The sequence below is a fragment of the Ostrea edulis genome, chromosome 6, assembly GCF_947568905.1.
Source record: "Ostrea edulis chromosome 6, xbOstEdul1.1, whole genome shotgun sequence".
In the NCBI taxonomy this organism is placed as follows: Eukaryota; Metazoa; Mollusca; class Bivalvia; order Ostreida; family Ostreidae; genus Ostrea; species Ostrea edulis.
This window is the reverse complement of record NC_079169.1, coordinates 6,712,458-6,735,326: the sequence shown is the minus strand read 5'-3', so window position 1 is coordinate 6,735,326 and position 22,869 is coordinate 6,712,458. Positions and strand designations below refer to the sequence as shown.

The following is a 22,869-nucleotide window of genomic DNA, read 5'->3' as shown; positions in this document are numbered from 1 at the left end:
TTCATTTGCGTTTGATTTTCAAATTTTGAAATGTTTCTTTCATATTACACAATTCTTGACATTTTATCATCTTCTTAAGAAAATTCAATAAATCACACCTGTAATGCTGACCACCCCTGTCAATTTTAAACTTGGAACCGTCCGAAGGTGTTGACATTCCAGGTAGATGATCTAATGGTGGCAATAGCCACAATTTGAAAACAAGATGGCGAAGTCGATGATCGCCTTAGGTTTTTCGATAGTGGCTTTCGTGTTTATGGTGGGGGCCTTTGCCAGTCCTTACTGGGTAGAATCGTTTAGTAAAGCGGACAGTCGATTTGTGAAGGCGGGTCTCTGGGAATTTTGTTTTAATGATTACACGTTTTGGAAGGACTACAATGGAAAACGTTACAAAGGCTGTTGGTATATTTTCTCCGACCAGTACCGAGTGATATGGGAGTGGCTATCACCACGTAAGAAATTGTGTTTATAAAGAAATGATTATCTGCAAGCATTGTCAGCAGAACACTCGCAATTTAGTTGAATTCTGTCTTCCGGTATTTAACCAGAGTTTCCTCTGTTATCAAACCTATTGAAGCAATATAAGATGTTGACTCATGATAACCAATGACATTTCATTGGGATGAGACTTTAATTTTATTCAAATAGTTGTTGAAGCATATACCTAATCCAAAGGCTGCACATCTGATAATCTAATATCATGTATGAATTGTAAAAGAATTCCATTGCTCCTGCCAACATGTTAAGTGGGTTAAACCTCAATCTCACCAGTATAGCCAGGATTCACAGGGTCGCTGGATGACTAAACCCGCCACTAGCCATTACTAAATTATTCTTATAAAGATAACATTGGGATTGGTAACATTCTGCAGCATCAGCTAGTAAACCTGAGTCCTCAGTGCATGATTCCCATTTCTTTTCCAGCTTGGTTCATTGTGTGTCAGGTCATTGCCAGTGTGTGCATCCTGTTCCAGTTCATCGCCACCGTGATTTTGATTCTACTCGCCCTGAATTATTTCCCAATATATCTACATGAGGTGATATTAATGGGAGGAAGTTTCGTGTACTTTTTTGTTGGTAAGCCCTGCAATAAATCTCCTTAATCAAGTTTAACATTTCTAAAGCTTTCTGGTTTTTCCTACAATAAGAAGGAATGGGGAATGTCTGTCTTAGTTTCATGCTATTTTTATTTCTTCCAGTGGTCCTCATTCTGATCCAGGCCATCATTTTCGGGATTAAGAAGGAGGATCGGCAGTGGGTTCCCAGGCCGGATCAGAACTACCTCTCCTGGGCCTATGGATTCTTCATCATCTCCGCTTTCTTTACATTATTCTCCGCTATTACACTTGTAATGGCTTCGCGAGATTTTAAGAAAGAGTTAAAGCAGGATTATCCAGACAGACGAAGCTATTAATAACCAACAAACAGACCAAGTTTTATATGTGTAATCTCAACTATGCAAGAAAAATGGATAAACAAGCATGTGTGTGAATGGTTGTACAAGTCACGGTATATTTTGTGTGTTAAGAATTAATAGTTCTATGTGTGATACAGTTTTTATTTCCTACTCAAAACATCACTTGGGGAGAACTCTCGTATATTACGTCAAAATTAACGTCAAATTTGGTGACGTCGTCAGGTTAATATAAAGTTTTCCGTTGAATATATTACAGCTACTATTGTAAATAAAGAATAACAATGCTCATTTTCATAAATGGCACATTCTCAAATACCAGATTTAGTATTTTGGTGAATTTCCTTGACAGGGCAGATTTTGGCTAAAACCGTACCTTGTTCTTTGTATGCATGACTACAGTACTGTCCAAACAGTACCGTCCATTTGTGCTGTGAACTTTGCACAGACCTGTAGCTCTTTCTGTTGTATCTGTAGTATTCAACAAGAAAATCAGTACTACTTTGACTAAATGACAGGAATGACATGAGAAAGCAGCATTCAAGATGATTCCATCAATCATTTCAGCATGGCCTTCCTTTTCTGTTAAGTGTCATTGTATATAACTTTCATCATACACTGTATATCTCATATTGATTTTTGTGACTCAAAGTATGTATTTTAGATGTTTTATATTCTATCATCATTATTACACATTTTTATACTTCAATTTTTGTGTCATTTTCAGTAAGCAATACTTTTTTTGCATACTTTGTCAGTCATTCTCTGTGGGATTTTAACATATTGTTTTATTACTTGTAGTTCACTTTTCTTCAAAATGTTTTATTCCGAAAAAGATGAGATGATCGATGATTCACAAGAAATTTTGAATTATTCTTTGAAACACCATAATTTCTAATTGTTATCAGTCATAACATTGTATATTAATTCATTCTGAATATGGGAGCAGAATATTTTATGTCTTGTTTTCAATGTACAAATGAAAAATTTATTTTTCATCTTATTTTAGTTTCTGACACTCTTAAGTAAAACATGAAAGAAAATTAGATTACATAACTCTGGTCAAGATAATAAAAGTATGTATCTTTTCCACTCATCAACAAAATGTATGCATTTTGTATGTACATTATCCAGATGACAAATTTTGTATCGACATTTGTAATACATTCCTTTTTGGAAATAATAAAGAACAAAACTACTCATTTATCACTTTTAAGGTCAGGTTCCTGTAATTGAAGGTCTGAATTACAGCCACAAATTCTTTTAATGATGCGTCATTTTCAGATTCTGAGAAAAGCCTTCATCAAAATGTGAGCTTTTATGCATTGTTTTATCAATGAATGATAAAAGAAAATCTTAGCTCTTTCATTGTGAAACTGGTGATGGAGCAAGATTGCAGACGGGTTTTGGAAAGATGTAGATGTGTTGAAACAAGGAGCTGTAACCCGGACTTTGAAGAGAAGTCAGTGTATCTGTACTACTTTAACCCTTTTTCCCAGTGTAACTTGGTTACGAAATTGCCACTCTGGGAAACTGCTCTGATTTCTTGACTTATGTAGAAAAGTGATATATTCTTGTTATAGTGCATTGTCTATTTCTTTTTAAAACTTTATGCACTGACTGAATCTTGGTTTTAAATGTTTCATCTGACATCTTAATGATGGTGCAACTTGTAGCTGAGGAACAACTCCCAGATGTGAATTCAGTTTAGGTGGGTACATTGTCAGTTTACACGCTATCAGAACTGTACATTGTCAGTTTACACACTATCATAGCTATATTGTCAGTTCACACACTGTCATAATTATACATTGTCAGTTTACACACTATCAGAACTGTACATTGTCAGTTTACACACTGTCAGAGCTGTACACTGTCATAACTATACATTGTCAGTTCACACACTGTCATAACTATACATTGTCAGTTCACATACTGTCATAACTATACATTGTCAATTCACACACTGTCAGAACTGTACATTGTCAGTTTACACACTATCAAAACTGTACATTGTCAGTTTACACACTATCAAAACTGTACACTGTCAGTTCACACACTGTCATAACTATACATTGTCAGTTTACACACTGTCATAGCTATACATTGTCAGTTCACACACTGTCATAACTATACATTGTCAGTTTACACACTGTCAGAACTGTAGATTGCCAGGTTACGCACTATCAGAACTGTACATTGTCATAACTATACCTTGTCAGTTTACACACTGTCAGAACTGTACATTGTCAATTTACACACTGTCAGAATTGTATATTGTCAGGTTACGCACTATCAGAACTGTACATTGTCATAACTATACATTGTCAGTTTACACGCTGTCAGAACTGTACATTGTCAGTTTACACACTGTCAGAGCTGTACACTGTCATAACTATACATTGTCAGTTTACACACTGTCAGAACTGTACATTGTCAGTTTACACACTGTCAGAACTATACACATTGTCAGTTTACACACTGTCAGAGCTGTACACTGTCATAACAATACATTGTCAGTTTACACACTGTCAAAACTGTACATTGTCAGTTTACACACTGTCAGAACTATACATTGTCAGTTTACACACTGTCATAACTATACATTGTCAGTTCACACACTATCATAACTATACATTGTCAGCTTACACACTATGAGAACTGTACATTGTCAGTTTACACACTGTCATAACTGTACATTGTCAGTTTACACACGGTCATAACTATACATTGTCAGTTTACACGCTGTCAGAACTGTACATCGTCAGTTTACACACTATCAAAACTGTACACTGTCATAACTATACACTGTCAGTTCACACACTGTCATAACTATACACTGTCAGTTTACACACTGTCATAACTATACATTGTCAGTTTACACACTATCAAAACTGTACACTGTCATAACTATATATTGTCAGTTTACACATTGTCATAACTATACCTTGTCAGTTTACACACTGTCAGAACTGACCGAGTGCATCTACACATTCGAATTACTCGACTATAACGGAGAGATAAACATTGTCAGGTTTGAAATCACAACGACAAATAAGCAATTGCTGCAGGCCAAGCCTCATACTTACGGATATATATATCAAAATTGCTAACATTATCCCAGAAATAGGTTTTCTGACGTACCACGTGAAATTAAATCAATTACAGGGTGTGTTGATGTTCGTACAGATGGGCGATCCACACAACATACAAATTTTAGCTACACGTATAATTTATCTACATTTCTGGCCTTGTTTTGTCCAGTTAAAGCGTCTCTGTTGCAAAAGTTTTACTGTCCCAGCAAAAAACCCGAGAAAGAATATGTAAAGTTTATTTCTGTGCCCTCAGCAAAACAAATGGGATGGGGTGTTACATTTATGCCACCGAAATCTGATATCCGTCTGTATCGCATTTGTTTGTCCGCAACTTTGATCCAAGTCATTTGAACCACAGGTGCCTGAAGTGTGGATGGCGTGTACCGAGATCATGTGAACAATTCCCTCTTTACACGTAAAATGAAACTTATCCTGCAGAAGTATTTATGCACATGCGTAGAAAGCAGTCCACAGTTACCGTGAAGGAATCTATGATAATTAGAAATAGATATACAACTAATAATTTATCCAAAATATGTGATTTCCCCGCCGATCTCCTTCGTAAGTCGTTCTGCATAGACAGTTCCTACTTTCCGTAAGCTTTTGAGATGATCATTTGTGAGATACTGATATAATACATATTATGTATTTCACAAAGGATAATTTCAAAAGCTTAAACTTACTGAAAATAGGAAATGACCATGCAAAATGACTTATGAAGGTGATCAGTGGAAATTTTTTTTTCATTGGGTTTAGACGTGGGATATGTACATAAGATATACACACGCTATTCACATTTAAGGTCCCTATGATTTGAACTATACAATAAGGAAGACGTTATATTCAGTGAACTGCAAGGTCAAGATCAAAATTATGAAGGGTCAAGGTCAAATCTGCAACAATTGAAATTCGCAGTTAAGGGCGTAGCGTTCCACAAACTCGCCTTTAGTCGTGTGTACACGTGTATATACTGGTGCTAGAGTGCTTCTCTTACATCTTTATTTTGAACCACGTGTATACTCTGCCCTTAGCGTGCAAGTTTCTTAAAAGTAGCAGTTCAAACTACTAATTCAAAACATTAACTACACATGGTTGTCATGGCATGGGATGCAAAACAAATGACTTAACTTAAATCTTTTATGCCAATAAAATCCATACAAATCTAATAGCCATGGTCTAATAGCAATATAACAATACTCTCTTGGTTCCGAAACCTTTATATGCACTATACATTAGAGTCAGATATGTTCATGTGAGCTTTAAAAAGACTAGAGTTGTGCAAAACGAATGTACATGTAATAAAAGACACTACGATAGCACCAGGGATTTCAAGGACAACCCATGGAGCGCAGATTCCATCTTAATAAGTCTCGCCGAAAAAACTTGTGGTCTGAAATCGAAAAGAGAAAAACCTCAAGTTTGGGACTCTTTCACAAGGAGAAGGTCAAAATGAATTCCATGCTTGCAATAAAACGACATCCCCTATCAAAATGATTGAGATATATATTTTTTCGAAACACAAGCATCCAGAATTGCAAGTGAAGGATCCTCAGACAGCATATGCGCTTCGAGTTCGTAGCAAACAATCCACGAGGTTTTAGTCGCGAAATCTTCACCTAGGTGATGGAACCAGTTTACGATCGTGCAGACAGAGGATAGGGTGTTGGCACATATCGTGTCTCCTTAATGGGCGTATCAAAATGAACCATACAGAGTCTCTCAACGATGTCCTCCACCTCATCCGATGTGCACTTCTGTGGCGGAACCATGCTCTGGCGTGGTGTTCTGCGGACTATAGTAGGAATTCCTTTTGATTCCGCTGGACCTTTCAGCGGATTATACTCCGATAACCGATCTACGATAGACTGGACCTCGTCCTCACTGTATTTTTTCTTGTACACTATCGGGGGCGGTAATTTTATAAACTGTCCTCTGGACTCCGGAACTTTGCACGGATCATATGTCGACAATCTATCCACAATACTTCTGACGTCATCTGCAGTGTATCTTGACCCCGGGGTCATAGGGGTGTTCGGTTTGTGGCGCCCAACTGGAGGAAGATATAAACTCCGAGAAAGGTCCTCAGTGGAAGTTGGACGAATCCCTGGTTCAGAATTCACCACTGTTACACGAGTGGATCCCTGCGAGATGATTTTCCGATACTTCTCCTGCGAGATCCTGAATGACTTTTGCCGTTGTCGATGGAGAATCCGTCTTGCCAGATCTACACTTTGTGTTTCCATGTTCTGAACTTCCTTGGGAAGCAATGACTTCTTCACGTTTTTGTGAAGATTGTAGTACATACCCGTCTCCACTTTCTTGGGGGTGACAGGCTTGAAGTGCATGTTCATCCTGGTAGATGACCACCCGATGGGAGCCGAAGGAGCGGTCATTTTGACGAGTTTTTGTTTGTTTGTTTTTTGTTTGCTCAGATCAGTGATGTCATAAATACACTAAACCCGCTGCTCCTCTACACTCGGGGTCTTTTCGAACGCTGTTCGTAATTTGAAACTACCCGTACCCAAACTGTACGGCTAATCACTCCACCGTTAGAGATCTCAATTTCTTAAAAACAAGACACATCCAAACATAATTCTACCAAGCGATTAAAACTGGGAAAACATACCCAAAGAAAACGATACTTAGATCGGGGTGATTATTTTCCGATTTGAAGTAATCCAAAACATTAAAACACAATCTGCTTAAAATCTTGATCAAATTTAATACATGTACACAATGTATTCAGACTCAATGTAATGTATTCAAAATTAATCCACAGCAGTTTAAACTCCGATCATACATGGCTTTTCCCAACAGTTCTACACAATGCAGTAACTTATGTAGTTAATAACAATTAAATAATTTGCTAATTACAGTTCACTTCCATTTACGATTGTTCACCATAAACATGAACTAGAAGGTTACGGAAAGGCTATTAGAAAAATAATTTCCAATTTATATTCAATACTATCCCCAATTTCGCTGACCATTTAAATCAACGTGGCTACATTTAATGCGTGTTCATTGCAACATTTTAAATAGCCCGTTTTCAGCATTTTAAATAAATCAATGAATGGCATCTACATGATATAACCAGACTGCCAGGGTCATTAAATGTTTAGTGGCAATGTCAACGTGTACTGCAGGGTTACCCTGTATGCTCTAGTACGATGAAGAAACAAGAAAAAAATAAACAAAAAACTATAATATAATGCTACACTCTTATTAATGCAATACATACAATCAATAGCATACAAAACTTCTTGGGGAAAAATTACATCAAAGACAACTATTTTGTGAAATTCTCTCACATTTTCTTTCATACTCTCTCTCTCTCTCTCTCTCTCTCTCTCTCTCTCTCTCTCTCTCTCTCTCTCTCTCTCTCTCTCTCTCTCACGTTACATCATAAGTCCATTGCACATTGCATTGTCAATTTCCCCCTCCATTTTCCATTTAATAACATTTTTTATGAAGATACATATGTGTAAGCAAAATACTATAACACATGCTTGTAGATACATTGTATAAGCTAATAATAACATAGATTGTTCATGGAAAGATAAGCTTTTCCACATCTTGAACATGAATTAAAAATAATTATGTTATTTAAATCTCTCATGATTAATTAAAGATCAATCTTATATAGAAAATACCTTTTTTTTTAATACCATAGCTATGAAACATTGACACATATTTATTAAACACAATCACAAATACCTTTCTTTTTCATTTTTTTTTTTTTTTATATCTATGAATCATTTTGGGTATTCTGTCTTTTACCCTTCATTTGTATATAAATAATAATAATAATAAGCTCCCTCCAGAGGTCCCAATGCAATGATAGAATGCGATGTTGATTGAAAGATAATTATGTAACTCAGTAATTAAAAAGGTTAGCACTGTTACACATAATCTTAAACAAAGGAAAGTTGGTGTTATTAGGGGGTCGGATATATATCTAAATTAGACAGTGTCTACAGTTACATCATCACAGCTAATCCAGAGCACGTATGTATAACTATGTCGGCTACAGTAATTCGAATTGTCTGCTATTAAACAAGGAAAAGTCACATTCTAATTCTAAAATTGACTAGGAAATGGGTTGTTTTAACCAAGCTATGGACATAGATTCAATAATTGTGAAAAACACAAGCATGTCCAAATATAAATCTACATTGCGCGATATTTGCCATTGTCTTTGTGTCGCTCGTATATGCAAACGTATTTCTAACAGAAACACGTTTCATGATACAGCTCATCTTCGTCACACCAAAACAATTTGTATATTTCTACAATACTACATTACCAGAGCGAATGTAAGGGGGATAACTATGGTCACTAAATTTACAAGAACACAAACAGACGATGACGTCATGCTGCTCTGTCGGGGTTCTACCTTATAGTGCTGCAGTTGGTCTCTTTTCTTTGCTTCCATGTCGACAGAAACATTTACTATACACATTCCTCTTTTTACGGTATTTTGCAAAAATGGCACGCCAGATAAATCATCCATTGCTTCCTCCTTCACACAGGATGTGACGTTAACCTTACCGTGTTGTGATTCGGGGTTATCACAGATAATACGTTTAAAGTCTAGCTCACTCTGAGGAAACTGCATAGAACCGAAAGTCACAGAACATGAGAATTCCCCTTCCGATTCGGTGGTGCACGGCGTCCGAAGCTTGGCCCGCTGGTACCAATATACTTTTCCGGTGGATTCGATTGTCAGGAAGCGAGGTTCGATTAGTATTTCTGGTCGCGACTCCCTGTTAGAAAATAATTTTTGAAAAATCATTTTCTGATTCCTGATTGACTTAAAAGTCAAGAATATAACATTTATAAATCAACGTTGTGGGGTGAATATAACATTTATAAATCAATGTTGTGGGAAGAATACAACATTTATAAATCAATGTTGTGGGGTGATAAATTTCGTAGATTTCCGTGGCACGGACATATCCATGAATTAAAAGTCTTTCGATGCGAAGACATAAATATTAAGCGCTATATACCGCCATGAAATCACAACCCTACAGACACGTGTTTTGTTAGATAAATGAGTTTGCTGATAACGCTAGAAATTAGAATGGTAGAAACTTACATATTAAGGAAATATACATCGGGTGTCCAGACCTCCGTGCTGTTCACTGTCACGTGTTTGATGATGTCAGAGTACCAATAGAGACGTCCATCCACCCATTGCTAGAATTGTTTAAATAGCCTAAATTATTTCAGATAACAAAACTTTACCGTTCTATGATGCGTATGATATAGTTTGAAATCCATCCACCCAATCCGTGATTTCAATACTCTGGAACGAGTTCAATGTATGATTTGTTAACAATTTTTTTTTTAATCTTTAGCTTGCTGTATGTTTCTTGCTATCTAGCGGTTATCCAAAGTTTGAGTAAATATCAGGCATAAAACCCCAAAACTTTCGAATTTTATTATTCTAACGCAATCCTTAGCTTTATATAGACCACAGGTCTGGTAGATAATTTGTTTTCAAGAAATCAATGAAAGCGCGTGCATAACGAACCACGAAGTTTATGTATGCATTATACTATATGTATATGGATTCATTAGTACTCACGAGATAATGTTTATATATACAATACATTATATGGATTCAGTAGTACTCACGAGATAATGTTTATATATACAATGCATTATATGGATTCAGTAGCACTCACGAGATAATGTTTATATATACAATGCATTATATGGATTCAGTAGTACTCACGAGATAATGTTTATATATACAATGCATTATATGGATTCAGTAGTACTCACGAGATAATGTTTATATATACAATGTATTATATGGATTCAGTAGTACTCACGAGATAATGTTTACATATACAATACATTATATGGATTCAGTAGTACTCACGAGATAATGTTTATATATACAATGCATTATATGGATTCAGTAGTACTCACGAGATAATGTTTATATATACAATGCATTATATGGATTCAGTAGTACTCACGAGATAATGTTTACATATACAATACATTATATGGATTCAGTAGTACTCACGAGATAATGTTTATATATACAATGCATTATATGGATTCAGTAGTACTCACGAGATAATGTTTATATATACAATGCATTATATGGATTCAGTAGTACTCACGAGATAATGTTTATATATACAATGCATTATATGGATTCAGTAGTACTCACGAGATAATGTTTACATATACAATGCATTATATGGATTCAGTAGTACTCACGAGATAATGTTTACATATACAATACATTATATGGATTCAGTAGTACTCACGAGATAATGTTTATATATACAATGCATTATATGGATTCAGTAGTACTCACGAGATAATGTTTATATATACAATGCATTATATGGATTCAGTAGTACTCACGAGATAATGTTTATATATACAATGCATTATATGGATTCATTAGTACTCACGAGATAATGTTTATATATACAATGCATTATATGGATTCAGTAGCACTCACGAGATAATGTTTATATATACAATGCATTATATGGATTCAGTAGTACTCACGAGATAATGTTTATATATACAATGCATTATATGGATTCAGTAGTACTCACGAGATAATGTTTATATATACAATGTATTATATGGATTCAGTAGTACTCACGAGATGTTTACATATACAATGCATTATATGGATTCAGTAGTACTCACGAGATAATGTTTATATATACAATGCATTATATGGATTCAGTAGTACTCACGAGATAATGTTTATATATACAATGCATTATATGGATTCAGTAGTACTCACGAGATAATGTTTATATATACAATGCATTATATGGATTCAGTAGTACTCACGAGATAATGTTTACATATACAATACATTATATGGATTCAGTAGTACTCACGAGATAATGTTTATATATACAATGCATTATATGGATTCAGTAGTACTCACGAGATAATGTTTATATATACAATGCATTATATGGATTCAGTAGTACTCACGAGATGTTTATGTATACAATGCTCTATATGTATTCAGTAGTACTCACGAGTCGTATATCTACTATGGAAGTCATGCTTGAAGCATCAGTGTCGACATCAAGAATCCTCACGAAATCCACTCGAACATTAACTTGGACTGGATCGGAGGATTCATTGTAAGGCCGGAAGTACTTGTTGTACTTCAGAAAGGCGGTCGTGAAGACGTTGGCTGACTCGGCAATGTAGCTTTTCTGTTGTCCATCTGTCCCAGTGAACCTAAATATATTTTAGAAAGAGAGTAAATTTGTTTTATAAACTCCATTATGTTATCGAACTAACACCGAAGTAGAATAGGTCCTCAGTACCCCCTTGCTTGTCGTCAGAGGCGACTAAATGGGGCGGTCGTTCGGATGAGGCCGCAAAAATTCTCAAGAGGGACGTTAAACAATAAACAATCAATCTACCATTAAGATATGTTTGAGAAGGCAAAAAAAAAAGGAAGAGAAAATGATTAATTGAATATTGTTTAACGTCCCTCTCGAGAATATTTCACTCATATGGAGACGTCACCACTGCCGGTGAAGGACTGCAAAATTTTGGCCTATGCTCGGTGCTTATGGCCTTTGAACAGGGAGGGATCTTTATCTTGCCACACTGACAAGAGACCTCGGTTTTTGCGATCTGATCTGAAGGACCGCCCCATTTAGTCGCCTTCTACGACAAGCAAGGGGTAATGAGGACCTATTCTACCCCGGATCCGCACGGGATCAATAAGAGAGAGAGAGAGAGCGAGAGCGAGAGAGAGAGAGAGAGAGAGAGAGAGAGAATATCACATGTACCGGTAATAACAAGTCATTTTAATGGGACTTGATTTTTGTGCCATTCAAATCCTCCATAAAAAGTTAATTATCATGACTAAATAGAAAGTAAATTAACATTAGTATATATTTACATTTCCAATATTTTATCTTAACATTTTTACAAATGAAGGTATATCCTCATGAACACACTGCAGTTGTAAACAATGCGCGTATGAATACAGACCTACTTGATGGAGATATATATAGTAAAAAAACATTAACGGTTGAGAACTTCGACAGAAATGAAAGCAGAATGTAAATTTATGGAATAATTTTTTTGTTTTGAAAATACACGAGGGTGTGAACTGCGGCGCGCCACTCCGGCCTACTTTTCATAAAGCGCTAGTCACGAGGTGTCACAGTTCATATCAGACAGGACGAAGATTACAGACACTACAAACATTCTATTGTCTTCAATTTTCGAATTCGAAAATTCTACTCAACGAAAATATGCTATTCTATAATAACTTAACTGAATTCGGTACTGCAAAATTACTTTTTAACGTCACCTCTTTTTAGATTTTGAAAACATCTGCATTGCTTAAGTAGAATATTTTTATAACAAGTATGCCTGTTTTTAACAGAAAGATGTTTCATCTTGATATCTCCACTTTCTAAATGGCATGGTAATGAATTGTCCTAATTATGGCGCTATAACAATCAAGGAATGCTTAAGGTTGCAGAATAAAGAATTCGTTTGTAGTCAACGATTTAACAATTGGATGGTACGAGGGTTTTTATCTTTCCTCGTGGTAACTGTTTTGTACTTTTCTTCCATAGCAACAAACGGGTTCCCACTTTACCTCTTCAGACAGACAGAAATTGGTACGCAATGGACAGTCAATTTCGGTTATCATGAAATGGTGGATCATACACATGAGTTTAACCTTTGCCTTCAGTAAAACACGTCAATTTTCAATGAAGCAAAATACATCTGACTTAAAGCAGCACAATACCGATTCTATATAAATTCTGTACCAAGTGTTGATTGTAACCTTCTGTCGGAGCAAGCAAAGATCTTTGATTTGAAGGAGAATAAATCTCTATATTTGTAAATTGGGCTGATTTATCAATGAGCACCAACCGGCAGCAGATAATCTCGCTCGCATTAAATTTTCTCATATCGTGATTACACTAGACAAATGATGTAATTCAAATTAGGTGCAATGTGTAAGCATCGTGCGGGATATGAAGGGGGAATAAAATATAAAATGACATATCTCCAGCTGCGAACTGTTATATGTGCGCTTTATAGGTGCATCATATAAATTATTCTTGCTAGCCATTTTTCAAATAAAGTCGAGATGATTGGCCTACCTATCTTAATTCTATGAATCATTGGTTTTGTGAAATGTAGACATCGTAGCTTATAGCTTTAATGTATACGATTTCATTAATATTTTATTCGAAAGACGAAGATAACGAACAGTGATCAATCTCACAACTCCTATAAGGAATACAAAATAGAAAGTTGGGCAAACACGGACCCCTGGATCTACCAGAGGTGGGATCAGGTGCCTAAGAGGAGTACGTATCCCCTGTCGACTGGCCACATCCACCATGAGCCCTATGTCCTCATCGGGTAAACGGAGTAATCCGTAGTCAAAACCAGTGTGTTAAGAACGGCCTAATACGTCAGACAGCATTTGGCCCAATGAGAGGTTATATGGGCAAACAATATGATTATAACGACCATAGAATTTGCGAAATGCAGACTTTAAACGAGACTCAAAATTTGATAAGGATCACTAGGTTATATGTGTGTACTTTACCACTAACATAACAAAAGACATAAATTTGACTCAGAAACGTGTTTACTCAGGTTATGAATGGAAATTCATAAACGGCATGAACTTTTATCAATACGGAATGCTTGAAATCTGATAACAACACCAAAAGGCATTTCATTACAAACAGTTAACAGCAAACCAGAGAAAGAATTACACAATTTGGGGGATAGTCCATCATTACACTTAGTCGATGAAGTGTCAATACCGGGTATGGCATCCCCTTGCATCAATGACGGCTTGACAACGTCGAGCCATGCTGTCAATAAGCACCCGGATGTTTCCAATGGGAAGGTTGTTCCACTCTTCCACGAGGGCGTTTCCGAGCTCTGCCAAAGTCGTGGGTTGTGCTCTACGGCGTGAAAGGGCAACCTGCAGCATGTTCCATATTTGCTCAATCGGGTTCAAGTCCGGCGAGCGCGCTGGCCAGTCCATACGGACAATTGACTCCTGCTGAAGGTACTGCTCCACCACCCTGACGCGATGAGGACGGGCGTTATCATCCATCAGGATGAACTCAGGGCCAACAGCACCAGCGTAGGGTCTGACGTAAACATCGAGGATCTCATCCCGGTACCGCTCCCCCGTCATTGTTCCTCTCTCCAGGACATGAAGATCTGTTCTTCCATCCCTGCTGATTCCACCCCAGACCATGATGGAACCACCACCATAACGGTCATGTTCACTGATGGTGGCATCATGGAAACATTCACGTTGTCGTCGCCACACTCGGTGCCTCCTGTCTGTAAAGTCCAAACAATACCTGGACTCATCGGTGAACAGAACTTGAACCCAATCGTTCTGTGTCCAAGTGACATGATCTTCAGCCCAGTCCAATCGCTCCCGCCGGTGTCGAACAGTCAGAGGGACTCGAACACATGCCCTTCTCGAGTTGAGACCTGCATTGTGAAGCCGATTCCGTATCGTCTGAGTGGATACATTCACCCCCGAGGTGTTCAGGAGGTCGTTACGTAGGCTGGTTACTGTCCAGAAGGGATAGCGTCGTGTCTGAAGAGCCACAAAATGGTCTTGGCGTTGGGTTGTCGACCTCTGACGACCACCCCCATGTCGGTGTGCTGCTGTACCAAAAGTTTGCTGTCGGTTCCAGGCCTTGTTTACAATGCTCTGGCTGACGTTCAGTGCATTTGCAACGTCACGTTGTGAATAGCCAGCGTCAAGCATTCCAATACATCTGCCCAGTTGTTCTGTCGTCAGGCGACGCCTTACACATTGAGGAGGCATTGTGTTGATAAACGTAGTGTAAAACTCAAGTGAGTTGGAAATTTTAGAAAGAATCAGACACCGATGCCTGAGTGAAAATCATGCAATGGTAGCAAAAGCATAAACTGTGATGAGAAACGCATTTCCCATGGCATGAAATGCACGTGCAAGTTTGTTGAAGACGTTTTTGATTTCACTTGGACACAATATTGCCAGTTATGCAGTTATTAATTTTTTAAACAGAAAAATATCTATGATCCTTATCAAATTTTGAGTAGTAAATATTACTTTCGGAAATCAAGTTGTACAAAAATTATCGATACTAGTATTCTCATAACCCTCAAGGACTAGGACTCAAGAAATTTTAAAACTTCACACTTAACGATTATTTTAAGATGAAAATTTTTTCACCCCACACGTTGCTAACAATAAAAAAAAAAACATGTATGATTATGAATAAAGAAATTCAAGGGAAAAATAATCATGTAAAATGTTTATCGACACGATCAATTTAGAGTGCTATATACTAGGTATGCCAGCAGTCCGGTCTCGGCACATAGGAGTTTACTCTCAGAGCGAATTATCATTCGCTGATTAGATTCCAAGATACTGCACAACTGCCGAAATCATGTAAGAAACTTGTTAAAGATCACAGGGAAATTCAACGCTTTACCGGCAGAGGCCGCCAGATATTTTGATTTACATGTAATAAGCAATTGTTTTATCTTTCAAAACAAGCCCTGAGATTTTGGTTATGCTTCCGTCTTCCGCCAGGGTCTAAAAATATAATAAAGGAAAGGATTTATCGAGGAATGGTGAATAACTGAAAAAATAAAAACCAACGTGTTTGATTGCTGAGCCAAGATATTAATGTAGTCGTATAGTTCTAATTTGATCGGGGGCGCTTAAAGCTGGCATTTGGTGCATCACGAACATCTTTGCTAATGCATTTTCATTTGAGCAAATCCACAAGTTCATGTGCCAATTCTCTGAGGATAATTGATGGTCATCTAATTTGTCATTAACTGATAACATATACTGACTGGGTGTATTATATTCAGTATTCTAAATTGTCTTCTGATATACTAGTAGTAAGCAATCTCAGTAAAAATCTGCAGGGTGTTTCCCGTACCGATGTTATGCGCAGCCGTGGTTCCTCTCTGAAATGCACACTTTGCAAACACTACAGTAATCATCCAACTATTTACCCCATGCGGATGTTGGTGATAGTAGGAGTTCATGGGTAAATTCTGCGATTCGAACGGAACACCGGCAAAACAAATACACAACTCTTTCTGTTGTCATTCTTTAAGGATGTATAGTCAGTAAAGTATTTGGGGGATATTACATTTAACTTGAATTTATTAAATTTTGATGTGTAACTTTTGGATACACTCGTATACATGAAAGTCATGCTATACAACTGGGACATTTCTCTTTGAAAACTACACTATGCAAAGTTCAACTACATGTCGAGTGTGAGATACTGTAATCAGAACAATACACGTGCCAAGAATTGTGGGTTGACTCGAAGGAAGGAGGTCTGTTTGGGAAAATGTCTGCCAGAAACAGAATCATCATGAAGTTTTAGAAAGAAAGTACCCCTAAAACGCCGCTGTCCTTGACGTTTTTATGCATAAAACAATAAGCAGTGTTATTATGATATCAATCAAAGCTAACACGGGGAATCACAGAAGGTAACATACGTAAAGCAGTGCCCATTCTGTAAATAATAGGTCATCTAAGGTTACATGTATGGCTCACATTGACTGCAGATTGCTGACAAACTAAACAAATCCCGCAATATCGGTGACACATGGCGATATCATGGCTCAAGTTGTTTAGGTTACGCGGTCACCAGCCCCCTAGTAACGAGAATCGGACACCCAAAGTGAGAGAAACTTCTTCACTTGTACTCTTCTGTGCTTTGTAAGGTGTCAGATCCCGAATCGGAGACCCGACCACTTATACCAGTCAAGGTTATTATAACAAACGAAATGTGGTACTTAAAAAACAAAATCGTACAATTGTGTGTAGGTCCACGACTAGAGTCACTTAAAGTTTGAAGTTCATGAAATACAACGAAATTAACTTCCTTTAGGAAAACTATGTAAGAGGAACGGAAAATTCACAAACACTGAGAAGAGGTTACAATAAATGGAAGAAAAACAAATAAATATTCGTTGTAGAATGAATAGCACATTGTAAATAAGTCGTACGTCTAGATACTCATTCAAGTTTAAGCCTTAGTAAAGATAAACTGTGGAACAAGTATAGCTTTTTAACAAAGCGTGCCGTCTTTGGGAACAAACCTATACAGTAAACTGATATAAATATATATATGCTTTAAGTATTTATATTCTTATTAAATGACCACTAACTTTTCTAAAATGGTAAATCTTATATAAAATCAAGTTTTATAAAACACCTACTGTACAATAATTTTTCTAGTATGACCTTGAAGTAGACATGATATTTATACTAAAAATAGAAAGCATTGTTTCTTTTCAATCTCAAAAAAAAAACACAAAAAAAACAGTGAAAAGCAAATGTTCAGCGTGTTTAAGTTTTCACACAGCAAGAAACAAGACTACTAAATAGCTGAAAATTTCCCAAACTTTATCAAGAAGAATTTTAAGGTTTGCGTCAAAAAAAGACCATTCCTGTCATTTATTGAGTTGTAGAAACATCTTTGATAGTTGTTATGAATAAGATTAAAATTTCAGTTTCATTATGCTGCAAATCTATTTTTTATTTTTTCTCTTCGCTTTCTCTCTCTTTTTTAAGATTGAAAATCTTATAAAATCGTTAAGTAGTATGTAAGTGAGATCATCAGTATCTCCCTTGCGTTGAACAGAATTTCAACCAATGAAATAAATTAAAATTTTCACATCATACATTTTCTACCAATCACAGAGGAGAGGAAGTGCATTGTCCGAAGACTGTAATATGATACCGTCTTCCTTGGAAGACGGTAATTATGATAAAATTCATGTCTAAATTGTCTTTTAAAGGTTTCGACTTGTTTTCCGGCACGTCCTGGTCCGTGAGCATCTCTGTATTACACGTGTATCGATGTACAGCACTATCTCAGCTTCAGGTCATGAACTAATAAAATGAACGTCGATTTGAGCAAAAACTCCACAGTCATGGTGCGATATAATGTCAGTGTTCAATTATTCTATCTGTTTAATTGGGCATCCAGGGACTCGGTCCGTGGTGAGGGACATGTTGAAATGATAATAAAATAGATAAAATAAAATCTACGTAAAAAGTATTGACTTCGTGCGTTACTAAATCTAAAGTTACACAAAATTCAGTGTTAAATGTGTCTGTCTTACTTTAAATCTATTGATTAATGAAATTCATCTACATCAAAAGTTTACACTACATGTACATGTATTTTGAAACCAGTAAGTAGTTCTAAGAAAACAAATCGTTTATTTAGTGTTAACGGAATGTGTAAGCTTGACCCATCAGTCAATACTCTTAGTGAGTCGAATTTACATTTAAAGGGGGGAGAAATGCAATCACAAGACCGACGACATGTTTAGAAGTGTATATACATAGTGAGTAATCAGAAAGTTATTCACAATAATTGGATAATATTTGCTTCTGTGATAACGAAACGATCCGGGAATTACCGGTCATCCCCAAGTCAAACATTGTCTCCTACGGATCTTGTCCTGTATTGGAAATCTTTTATTTCAGAGTCTCATAATTAAGATATTAGCGGACCCTATCACGTGGTACACAAGACCTAATTTTCTGGATAGCAGGTGCCCGGATGACAGTGGCGGTCATGTCCTCAAATTTACAGTGGCATCGTCTGATACAGTAACATTAGTTGTCTAGCGGTATTTCAGAACGATCAATGTTATTTGTCTTCTGTGTCATTAAGATTATTATCCACTTTCTTGAATTATCTATACATACTACAGTTATCACAGATTTCTTGATAATCTGAAATGCATGTAGGAAACGTAGCCACATGGCCATGATGTGATGTAGTGCCTCTACATACACAGTTTCTGTGGTTTTTCATCAGTGTTCTTGTCAAGGCCACTTGTCCCTTAGATGTCAAAAAATGTTAAGCTAAGCTAACTAGTTCGTGTATCGGTAATAAATGTATTTCAGAGTTATTCGTGATCTGAAGACGGGGACCACAGGCTTGACGGTTGTGTCTAAGATAATACGAGATGGTAGATACCCTAGAAAATGAATATTACTTCTCTAGATATTGATCTGACGATTTGTTTCTGACCAACTGACCACTGGATGAAGGTTTGAGGGACACTGAAGGCAAATAATCGTTTCTGGTCTCAACCAGAAAATGTTGCATGTGTTATAATTCTTTTTAAGATAAACTCATGTCAAAGGTGTAAAAGCTATCCAAGATTTTGATATCCAAGATTTTTATAACACAGCACGGGTGTCGGGTGTGTGGTTTTATTTTGTTTTTAGTTGTTGTTTTTTCACATTTCGTAGCATGACTATAAATATGTTTTCGTGACCAAGGAAGTACGATTTTCATCAACTTCTTTCTGCAGATATTCAAAAATAAATCACATCATAGATTCATCAATCTGAATCCGTCACTGTGCAGTAAATATAGAATGACGTAACTGTCTAATATTGACATAGTGAGCATAAATATACATTGCAGTTATATTTGCTGATGCATGGCCGTGCCACCCTCCCCCGCATCAGGTGATGATTTTGGCACGAGACGGAGGTATTCGAAGTGCTAATAAACGGCTGCCACTCTCTTCAGCACGCGCTATTGGGGGTCTACTATTCCGTCAGTCCAAATACCGGGGTTTTCCCCACCCATATCGACGGATGTTTTAAGACATTATGTCTGACGGGTTGGTTTTGTTATTACAGATTTCGCATCTATAATCCTAGTTGATAATGGATCTTCACAAAAATGTTGAGATTCCAACATAGAAATAAAGGCTCCAATATCAGTCTTCAGATGAACATTAATTTTAAAAAGCTTGAACAAATTAGGGTCAGACTGAGGGGGGATGGCTTAAATTAATACTTATTTTTGGGGTCAGATGATCATTAGAATACATAGATGAGGTTTAATCGAAGGATAGTATTACATTTCAAACATGGGGGCCCCGTCGCGTCCAATAAAACTTACAAATTCTTAATTAATATTTGCTTGATAACGAAAGCATCTTGCTGTGTTGTCGTTTGAGGATTCTAGACTCATTAATGATGTACAAGATTCTGAACAAACTACTCTCCTACAGACTCCCGCCATTGAAACCTGCTGCGCTTTTCTGTGTTTTCTCTGTTTACTTAAGTGATATACATGTGTTTTTGCACTTCTCACATATGCTAGATTATCAAGATGCATGATACTCTTTAAAAAAGACAACGAGATTTTTTAATTTCATCATTATGATAAATATAAATGGTAAATGTACTGCGTTATAGAATGATTCAGGATCCCGTCATATACAGAACTTTGAGTTAATCATTTCGTTGATGTTGTTTCAGATTAAGAAGCATCGTTTTACTTTTATCGAATCAGAATAATTAAATTGTGATCTTTGGTGGGGCAAAAGAAAATAGATTACTTACCTCGAAAACAATCCTAGGAAAAGAAAAATATACACGTCCATGTTTTTTCAGCTCCTTGCTCACAATGTAGTATGAACTCCTGAAATCGAGAAACACTACATAATGACAAGATCGCCTCAGTGCCGACAGTCAGGCTTGACAGTGCTCTGTTGCTGGACACGCTGCAATAACAAGCCAGCCGTTATAACGTGACAAACACGGTAACTAGCTTGGAGTCAGTAACTCCAGCATTGGTCGTGCTAGACTCCTCCCAGACAACAGCACTCGGATGCTAGCAAAATAATCCCTGCATGCACCGATTAATCCGCTAATTAAAACCCGGATAATCCTGCATAAATAAGCATTTTATCTATCTTGAAAACAGAGAGATAGAATTCTTTTAAAGTAAGTAAACCTTTACGCTGTTTTTCAAACAATATTAACAGGTGTTTCTTGCCAAAAAAAGTGCGCTTTTTTCCTCGAGGATTTCTCTTATCTTAAAATTACCCACCCCTTTATCCAGAGTTAAAGAGGGCAAGGCCTCCGTCTTCAACAGAAGTGACCAAAATGGAACCGTATTTTCGTCCCGTTGGGATGAGAAGGCCGTCCTCACCTACAGTCTTGATCTGCTGATCGCGGCTTATCGACAACCAACCCTATACTGTGGTCGTTCCTTAGAAAATGCCGCCGATAAGTGGACATTATTACCTCCACCATTTCAATTATTGCATTATGTGGTTAAACTGAAATAAAGTGTCGGGCAGCGATGGGGGAACTGTTTAGCTCAATTAAGCAATTATTGGTCAATATAACTTATAAATGGATTTCATTAACTTCTTAACAATCAGATAAACTTATAAATCGATTTCGTTAACTTAATTCTTAACAATCAAACAAATTCATGGTTTTCGAATTTTAGCACAATTTTTACCAGGTGTGATATACTCAGATATCAATTGAATGACTTGTACTTTACGAATAATTAGTACTTTATAAATGTACGTAGTACTTTATGAATAATCACTGAATAAATATTTTATGCGAAATTTGTTATTAGCTGTTCAAGTTCTTTGCCGTTTTGAACTTTTCAGCTTATCAGCTCACAATACAACATATCATACAAATTTAAAGACATATCTCATATTTAAAAAATAAATTTCATATTTGAAAATGTAGTAGCAATGCTTCATATCGTCATACTTGATGAGTTTGCCGACCTGAAGTGTTGCCGTTTATAAAACACTAAGTGTACCAGTAGTACAAAGTAGAAAAGGTTTAAGTTGTTTGATAACAAAAAAGAAGTCATTGTACTTGAATGTAAGTACAAAATTGTCATTGTTTGGTACTTGTATTGGGTGTGCAGCGAACTATGGACGTGAAGTTTGGGGACAACACCCAGCAAAAGAAATGAGTACCGGGTATTCTCTCCCATTCTTGTAAAAATAAAAACAGTAGATGTCAAGAAATGCAATGCATCTCTGATGATATATTATTAATTGGGACAGAGACCATCACAGGAAATACAGAATGTTGAAATATTGGTTAAAATTAAAACAGAGTGATAATTGTATGTATACAATGTATATCAAGAAATGTTGAGAGTATGTCGGTTGGATACTTTTCCAATGAGTTTCATTTTATTCTGATCTGCCCATTTCATGATGAAGTAAGGGAAATGTTCATAAAGAAATATTACTATAAACATATCTCTGCCTTCAGACTTGTTCACCTGTTGTTAGCAGAAAATGTCACAGAGTTATGTAAATTGGGGAAAATATTTTTATAAGTGTTAAAAGTTAAGAGCAGAAATTTAATATATCATTGGGATATTATTGTCACTTCTATTAGTGCACATCATATATCATACAGAGCATCATTGCCGCTTTCATATGACAGTGTATAAAAGGAAATTGTAATAATGTTACAAAGTTCCTATTCCGCATAGT

At 36.5% G+C, this 22,869-nt stretch overlaps 2 protein-coding genes across 3 annotated transcripts; one reads left to right on the top strand and one right to left on the bottom strand.

Moving 5' to 3' along the window:
- Positions 1–126: 126 nt before the first annotated feature.
- Positions 127–2,613, top strand: LOC125647677 (uncharacterized). The gene is made up of 3 exons (XM_048874447.2): positions 127–452; positions 925–1,077; positions 1,200–2,613. Exons 1-3 carry the CDS (start codon positions 206–208, stop codon positions 1,412–1,414), a joined length of 615 nt encoding a protein of 204 aa, XP_048730404.1. The 5' UTR covers positions 127–205; the 3' UTR covers positions 1,415–2,613.
- Positions 2,614–6,143: 3,530 nt separating this feature from the next.
- On the bottom strand, positions 6,144–21,838 carry LOC125646536 (acetylcholine receptor subunit alpha-like). 2 transcript variants are annotated; one of them, XM_048872884.2, is made up of 5 exons: positions 20,945–21,251; positions 11,547–11,754; positions 9,611–9,711; positions 9,072–9,275; positions 6,144–6,924 (listed from the first exon to the last, which is right to left on the bottom strand). In XM_048872884.2, the coding sequence occupies exons 1-5, from the start codon at positions 20,983–20,985 to the stop codon at positions 6,144–6,146; spliced, it is 1,335 nt and encodes a 444-aa protein (XP_048728841.2). In that variant the 5' UTR covers positions 20,986–21,251. The 2 variants fall into 2 exon arrangements, with proteins under 2 accessions (XP_048728841.2, XP_055997404.1); XM_056141429.1 differs by lacking the exon at positions 6,144–6,924 and adding an exon at positions 21,435–21,838 and having other exon boundaries at positions 7,700–9,275; positions 20,945–21,023.
- Between the last annotated feature and the right edge of the window lie 1,031 nt (positions 21,839–22,869).

Coding starts and splice junctions, on each gene's coding strand:
- LOC125647677 (XM_048874447.2), top strand. CDS start 206: ATGGCGAAGTCGATGATCGCCTTAGGTTTTTCGATAGTGGCTTTCGTG. Junction 453..924: donor ATGGGAGTGGCTATCACCAC/GTAAGAAATTGT, acceptor TTTCTTTTCCAG/CTTGGTTCATTGTGTGTCAG. Junction 1,078..1,199: donor TTTCGTGTACTTTTTTGTTG/GTAAGCCCTGCA, acceptor TATTTCTTCCAG/TGGTCCTCATTCTGATCCAG.
- LOC125646536 (XM_048872884.2), bottom strand. CDS start 20,985: ATGGACGTGTATATTTTTCTTTTCCTAGGATTGTTTTCGAG. Junction 11,755..20,944: donor TTCCTAGGATTGTTTTCGAG/GTAAGTAATCTA, acceptor AAATATATTTAG/GTTCACTGGGACAGATGGAC. Junction 9,712..11,546: donor CCATAGTAGATATACGACTC/GTGAGTACTACT, acceptor AAACAATTCTAG/CAATGGGTGGATGGACGTCT.